Source organism: Cuculus canorus, chromosome 6 (assembly GCF_017976375.1).
Source record: "Cuculus canorus isolate bCucCan1 chromosome 6, bCucCan1.pri, whole genome shotgun sequence".
Taxonomy (NCBI): domain Eukaryota; kingdom Metazoa; phylum Chordata; class Aves; order Cuculiformes; family Cuculidae; genus Cuculus; species Cuculus canorus.
Window position 1 is genome coordinate 17386597 of NC_071406.1, and position 7204 is coordinate 17393800.

The window sequence follows — 7204 nt, forward strand, 5'->3', positions numbered from 1 at the left end:
CAGCACCCGGCGATGGCCAGGCTGGAGCCAGGCTGCCCAGCTCCGCACAGCTGTAATGGCCCAGCCCCTGCACCGCAGTGGGACAAGGGCCACCTGGGAACGTGGCGGCCACCGTGTCCTCCTGTCACCCCAGCCTTGCTGGCATGGAGCCCCCTGCCTTGTTCCCCCTCACTGTCCCTGCCTTGGGGTAGCACCAAGGAACAGGAGCTTTTCTCCTTGCACCCCGGCACGGGTGAGGGTCATATGCCCCTGGGAGTCAGCAGGAGTCACTTTGTCCCCCTGGCCCACCAGCCCTCTCACCCACGGCTGCTCCTGGGCTGGCACGGCAACTGGCCAAGGGGTTATTTGAACCTCCCTGAAATAGAAACGGAGCCTGGAGAGAGCAGAGAGTGGGCAGGAATTGGTGGCCCTGAGGGGTAGAAAGGAGGTTTCCGGGGAGGCACTGGCAGCCTCGGCCATGAGACGTGAGGCGGCCAGGAGGGCTGAACCACAGCAGCACCCCTGGCTTAGGCAGGAAAGCTGGGCAGTGCTGGGGGCAAAGGGTCTCCAGCTGTTCCGGCTGATGCTCAGTTGGATCCAGCTCTACACCAGCACCCCTGGGGAGTGGGGAGATGCTGTGCCCCCCACCCACTCCTGCCACAGGACGGGATGGTGGCAGCACATGGGTGGGCATGGTCCCATACTGGCAGGCGTTGAGCAGCGCTCCTGAAGGGCAGCCCCACCTCCATTTCTCCATCACCCTGTCCCTCTCATCCCCCGTGCCAGCGGTGCCTCTGGGGCCATGGCCAACCCCTCCATCCTGGTGCTGTGGGTGGTGCAGAGGCTGCAAGCACCGCAGGGCGGTGGCAGCGGTGTCCCCCCCCGCAGTGGCGGCGGGGGCATGGCTGGCATTGCTCGCTGACACCCTATCTGCCAGGCCCCCGGCAGCCGCAGGCCCAGAATAGCAGCGCTGCCCCACAGGCAGCATGGAGCGCCTCTCCAGCCCCGTCGCACCCCAGGTACCACCGGGGTGGGTTGGGGGCCCGGCATGAAGGCTCCCCACTCGGGGACTGGACACCCCTGGGCTGGGGACACATGGGGGGCTGGTGGTCCCCTTCTTACAGCCAGGCAGCCATGGTGACAAGGACGTTGAGTGCAGCCTGGCCACCTGCCTGCCCCAGCTGTCCCCAGCCCCTTGGGGAAGGGTTGGGAGGCATTGGCATAGGGTCACCCCCTTCATGGCGTTTGCTCTGGGCTCCTTAGGGGGCAGTCCCTGCACCTTTGTTTTTGTGGGGTGGCTTGTAAACATTGGCTCTGTTGTCTGGGGCTGCTCTTCCCTCCTTGTGTGCTGCTTTGTTACGGTAGGGTATCTCCTGGGGACTGGGGGGCACAGGGTCAGTGGGTCAGCTGAGCTCATGTCCCTTCAGCCTGGGGCTGCTTAATTTGTTATTGTAGGGTCTCCCAGGGCAGACTGGGTCCCAGGGGGGCAGGTAAGGGCTGGTGGGGCTCCCGGCATGGAAGGAAGCAGGACCGGGACTGGGATTTACACCTTGGAATTGGGAGAGGAAGAGGATGGCCATGGAGCTGCTGTGGGACATGCTTAGCTCTGACAGCAGAGAGAGGAGCCTGAGGGTCCTGCCATCCTCTGCCCTGACCCAGGGACCCCCATTGTTCCTCCAGAGCAGGGGGACAAGCTGGGCATCCTGGGCTGGAGGCACCACAGGAGCAGCAGGCTCTGGGTGTCCTGGGCAGTAGGATCTCTGGGGGAGGTTGAGGCTGAGCCCAGCCTGCATCCCCACCCTGAAAAGACAGTCCCCTCTGCCCAGCTAGGGGGGCAGTGCAGCTGGGTGGGTGCAGGCAGCACCTAGAGGAGGGAGAGAGGCCAAATTGGCACCTGCTAACACCCCCCCCCCTCAATGTTATGTGCCCCCTCAGATGGCGATGCTGGATGCCACCGCCTGCCCCGAGGAGGAAGGTGGGTAGCAAGCAGTGCCTAGGCACATAGGAGGGGTGCTAGCTCACTCATGCAATGAGCACCTCTGTCCTCTGCCCACCCTGTTCATACCCCTCGTTGCCCCATTCCTCCTTCCTCGTAGTTCCTGGTGCCCCCCCAGGCTGCGTGCTGCCCCTGAGGAGTGGGGAATGAAGGGGTCTTTGGGGAGCACACCTTCCTCTAGTATCCCTCCCCTCCCCCCAGGCTGGAGAGCGCTGAGACTTGGCAGCAAAGCTCATCCACCAGGGCTGGGGTGGGTTTGCCTACAGGGTTCCCAGAGGCCCTGTGCCCAAGAGAGGAGGGGGAGGAGGAGGAAGATGAAAGGCAAAGGACCCCAAGACCTGTCACCTTCACACTGGGCAACGAGATGTTGGGGCTGGGCCCGAGCCCTGAGAGTGAGTTTCAGACCCCTGATGCGGAGATCTACATGCACTTTATGAGAAGCCACTGCTGCTACGATGCCATCCCCACCAGCTGCAAGCTCGTCGTCTTTGATGTCTCCCTGGAGGTGACAAAGAGGTGGATCAGCGGGGACAGGCAGAGAGGGACTGGTCTTAGGGACCCCCTGACCCCTTTCCCACTCCACTAGCAGATCAAGAAAGCCTTTGTGGCACTGGTGACCAATGGAGTGCGTGCCGCCCCGCTCTGGGACAGCAAGACGCAGAGCTTTGTGGGTGAGTGCCGCAGCACTGCCTGGCCCCTGCCCCTGCCTGGCAGCGAGGGGTGCAGGCAGCGCTGCCAGCCCCACGTGTCTCTGCAGGGATGCTCACCATCACCGACTTCATCAACATCCTCCACCGCTACTACCGCTCACCCCTGGTGAGTGCAGTGGGGAAGATAGAGCAGTCCGGGTGTGCATGGTACAGGGAGGGGTTGTCCCCACGTCTCCTGGTCTCTTCTTCACTCTTCTGGTCCCCTCTTCATCACTAGACCATGACCGCAGGATGCTCTGGGCCAGTGCAGTGTTTGCTTGGTGCCCCTCTGCCCGCACCCAAGATGTGATCCCTGTGCTTTTAGGGTGATGGGGTGGGATGCCCAGGGGATAGGGCAGTACCCCAAAGCTTCATCAGTCCCCCATGGGGCCACCATGACTAGGACATTTCCCTATCCTCAGGTTCAGATCTACGAGGTGGAGGAGCACAAGATTGAGACCTGGAGAGGTAAAAAGTAGGGGGGCAACGGGGGTGGCTGGGCAAGGGATGCCATGCAGGGCATGGAGATGGACTCCAGGGGCGCAGCGCTGCAAGAGAGGGCTGGGCCCTTTCCCACCTCTCTCTCTCCCTCTACTTTGGCAGAGGTGTACTTGCAAGGCTCCTTCAAGCCTCTGGTCCACATCTCCCCAAGCAATAGGTGAGAGCCTGCCTGCTGGGGCGGGGCAAGCCCTGCAGGGTGTATGCCTGGGATGCAGCCTTACATCCTGTCCATAATGGTGTCCGTATCACCTGCAGCCTCTTTGACGCTGTCTACTCCCTGATCAAGCACAAGATCCACCGTCTGCCAGTCATTGAGCCCATCTCAGGCAACGTCCTGCACATCCTGACCCACAAACGCATCCTCAAGTTCCTCCACATCTTTGTGAGTGCCAGGAGTGCATGTGCACACACACAGCTGGTGTGTAGGGGCACAAGCAAGGGTGTTTGGGCTTGTGTAGGTGCCAGCCCAGCCCTGCCCTGCTGCAGGGCTCCACCATCCCCAAGCCGCGCTTCCTGAAGAAAACAGTGCAGGAGCTGTGCATCGGCACCTTCCGCGATGTGGCTGTCGTGCTCGAGACTGCCCCTGTCTACGCTGCTCTGGAGATCTTTGTGGACCGCCGTGTCTCTGCCCTGCCTGTCATCAATGAAGCCGGTACCTGGAAAGGGAACCAGGAGCCCCCTCTGCCAGTGGCCTCAACCCCACCCAAAAATTCCCTTCCCCACCAGTCTGGCTCTTGGGGTGCAGGGCGAGCATGGCGTTGTGTGTTCCCCAGCCCCCCACCCCAGCCCCTATGCTGTTTCTCCTTGCAGGGCAAGTGGTTGGCCTCTATTCACGGTTCGATGTCATTGTGAGTACCCTGTGTGTTTTCATGCCTGGGCACAAGTGTGGCCCCTCGCACACTGCTGGTGGGGTGCTCACACTTGCCTGTGCCCATGCAAACCTGCCCCCTGTGCACAAATGCATATGCCGAAGCGTATCTGCCCTGTGTGCCAGTGGGGCTCCGTGTCCCCCTCTGGGCCAGCACAATGGGGTGCAAGGACATGTTGGGACATTGAGTGAGGCCACCTGTCCTGCAGCACCTGGCAGCCCAGAAGACCTACAACAACCTGGACATCAGTGTACGGGAGGCACTGCGGCAGCGCACTATCTGCCTGGAGGGGGTCCTCACTTGCTACCCCCATGAAACCATGGAGGACATCATTGACCGCATTGCCAAGGAGCAGGTGAGCATCTGGAATGCCTTGCACCATTGCCAGACTCCCTGCTATTGCCTGACCTGCCTGTGATGCTCTGCCTGTGCCCACAGGTCCACCGCCTGGTTCTGGTGGATGAGAATCAGTACCCACGGGGCATCATCTCCCTCTCTGACATCCTCCAGGCCCTTGTGCTCACTCCTGCAGGTATCGATGCTCTTAACTCTTAGCCCACGACTCTCCATCTTTCTCCACTTGCAACCTCCATTTCTCTCCACTTCAGGTAGGCGCTGTCCCCTGCCACTGTGCACCTGTCCCTTCCCTGCTGCTGGGTCATGCACACCTTGTCACCTCCCTGCTCAGGCCATCAGCCTTCACCCCAGACAAACTTGTCCTGGAGGATGGAGGAGGCTGGGGCTGGGGTCCAGCAGCACTGTGTGCCTGCATGGGGATGGCAGGATCTGGATGTTGCTTGTCCTCAGGGACACAAGGATCACAAGGGATCCCCTATGTGGTCCTGATTCCTGGTGTACATGAGGAAGGATGCAGCATCTGCCATGGAGACACCCCCAGGCCCCTACCCGAGCAGCATGTGGGATGCAGAACTTGCCAGTCCTTTGCTTGAAGCTGGATGATGGGCTTGGGATGTGATGCACCTTAAGACAAAAGCCCTTTTTTGACTTCACCCCAAGGCCAAGGCACTCCCTGAGACCTGAGCCCCTTTACTGCCATTCCTGAGGGACACACATGGGACAGACCCCACTTGCACGCCCTGGATGTGCCACCCACCACCAGCCATGTGCTCAGTGCGGCTGACCCACGGGCCACGGCTGGGAGAGCTCCCGCTCATGGTGGCCCTGGCCACGGAGCCTCTGGCACCTGTGGTGGACCCAATTTAGGGGTGGCACTCATTTAGGGGTGAAATGGGGGGGGGGGGGGGGACCAGCCCAGCTGCTTCCCAAAGGTAATGATGCTTTTTTTGAGGTGGTGGTGAGGAACAGGCTTGGGTCACACCATGCCCACTTTCATGCCCACCCATTCCCCCAGCGATGCCCAGTTGTTCCATGCAGAAGGTGACTTGGGGGTGGTGTGTGTTAACACTCCAGATGTGGGACCCCCCCAAACTTCCCCATCACGGTGCCTTTGCTCCCCATCCCTAGTGCCTACAGGGGTGGCTGTGCTGGGATCTAGCAGGATGCCATTGGGTGTCCCCCTCCGGGCCAGCACCCACTCCTACGCCAGGGCATGCATCCAAAGTAGGACAAGTCCCTGTTGTGCCCTGTGCTGTCCCTGTGGGAGGGTTGGAAAGCTGTGCCGCAGAGCACCCAGTCCAGCACCAGTGCCTGCCATGGGGTTATGGCCTCACATGCTCTCACCCTGCAGGCATTGACCAGTCCTGGCTCTGAAGACATCAGGAAAGTGCTGATGCAGGGGTCTTTTGCATGGCCCTGGGGCCGTGGAAGGAGGCTCAGGCCCCGGAGTCTCTCCCAGTGCTGGAGCTCGTCTTGAGTCTGGGGCCAGATCCTGCCAGCGTCAGGGAGGCAGGGAATGGGGGAACGGGGGCCCAAGGGTGCCTCCTGCCAGCAAGGACATGGTGATGCTCGATGGGCACCATGCTTTGAGGAGCTGTGCTACACTCCCAGCTGGGCATGGGGACCTACATGGCTCCATGTGACTCGGCCAGCCTGCTCCCATCCTGCTGCTGGATTCAAGTGCTTTGGCCACGGCTCCCCTCGGCAAGCATGGTCCTGCTGGCTGTGCCTCATAGCGTAGGCTCAGCTGCACACACAGGCTTGTTTATTGTAGGGTCACGCGCAGCTGGAGCACCCTGGCAGAGGCGCAGCCTGTGTCGGAGCTGGCAGTAAGATAGGCATTTGCACGGGGACCCTGCACATGTTTTGGGGTGGGGAGGGGGTATTTATTTCTTTGCTGGTCTGCTCAGCCTTGTAATAAAGCAGCCTGCTTCAGGCACTGTCTCCTCACCTTTATGGGGTGCAACTGGGCACGGCTGCTCCAGAGAGAGCTGAGCTGGGAAGGGGATGCTGGCTGCTCAGCACGGCCGGGGGACCCAGCCTGGAATGCCCACCAAGACCTGCTGCAGTGAGGGTGGCATGGGCAGTGGGTGGCACCTCTGCCCATAGGGGTAGAGCCAGGGGAATAGGGACAGAAGCTCACCACAGGTAGTGTAACCTTAATGGCTCCACTGTGGGAGCGGTTACTGGGTCCCCTTGGTAACACCCTGGGGATGGCAGCTGTCGTATCAGCAAAGTTTCTGCCTGCTGCTTCCTCCCAGTCCAGCTGGGCTCCCCATCAGCAGGAAGGTGACAGGAGTTCACCAGGGGTATCCTGTATCCCAGCACTCCAGGAGCCTGGGCAAATGGCAATGCATCCCCTGCCTGCGGCTGCTGCCAGCCCCCAGTCCCTGCGATGGCTCTGGGTGTCAGCCCCATGTCCCTTCTTAGGGCCTGGGGGAAGCTGAGCTGATCCTCCTCCAGCTGCTTCAACCAGAGCGAGTCTTGCCCCCGTTCCTGTGCCCCCATATCAGCATCTCACCAAAATAACAGCTGATAGCAAAAGGTCCCGGGCGCTCCACACCCGCCCTGTGCCGGCTGGCCCTGCCAAGGGATGCACTGCCAGTGCCAGGTGTTGACAGGACCCCACCCCATCGCACGGGATGAGCTGTGTTATTGCTCCACTTGCCTGGGGCCAGGGCTGGCTCCATCCCTTGGGATGAGGCACAATCCCCAACCTCTGTTGGCAGCTCAACTCTCCCCGGGAAGGCAGGGGGAAAACAGGCACAGAGAAGTGTCTGAGGCCAAGGTCAGCTGTTCAGAGAAGACCCAGA

General features: G+C 61.2%; 1 protein-coding gene across 1 annotated transcript; it reads left to right on the forward strand.

Annotated features, from left to right (window-relative positions):
• Positions 1-891: 891 nt before the first annotated feature.
• PRKAG3 (protein kinase AMP-activated non-catalytic subunit gamma 3) lies at positions 892-7150 on the forward strand. Its single transcript, XM_009557581.2, has 12 exons — positions 892-998; positions 1915-1954; positions 2242-2480; positions 2565-2646; positions 2733-2791; positions 3087-3132; positions 3268-3322; positions 3421-3547; positions 3652-3817; positions 3976-4013; positions 4243-4389; positions 4473-7150. Exons 1-12 carry the CDS (start codon positions 966-968, stop codon positions 4587-4589), a joined length of 1149 nt encoding a protein of 382 aa, XP_009555876.1. The 5' UTR covers positions 892-965; the 3' UTR covers positions 4590-7150.
• The last annotated feature ends 54 nt before the right edge of the window (positions 7151-7204 follow it).

Bases quoted from the DNA above. Each gene is read 5' to 3' on its own strand.
- PRKAG3 (XM_009557581.2), top strand. From the start codon at position 966: ATGGAGCGCCTCTCCAGCCCCGTCGCACCCCAG. The intron at 2,481-2,564 runs GTGACAAAGAGG...CTCCACTAGCAG, and splicing joins TCTTTGATGTCTCCCTGGAG to ATCAAGAAAGCCTTTGTGGC. The intron at 4,014-4,242 runs GTGAGTACCCTG...CCTGTCCTGCAG, and splicing joins ATTCACGGTTCGATGTCATT to CACCTGGCAGCCCAGAAGAC.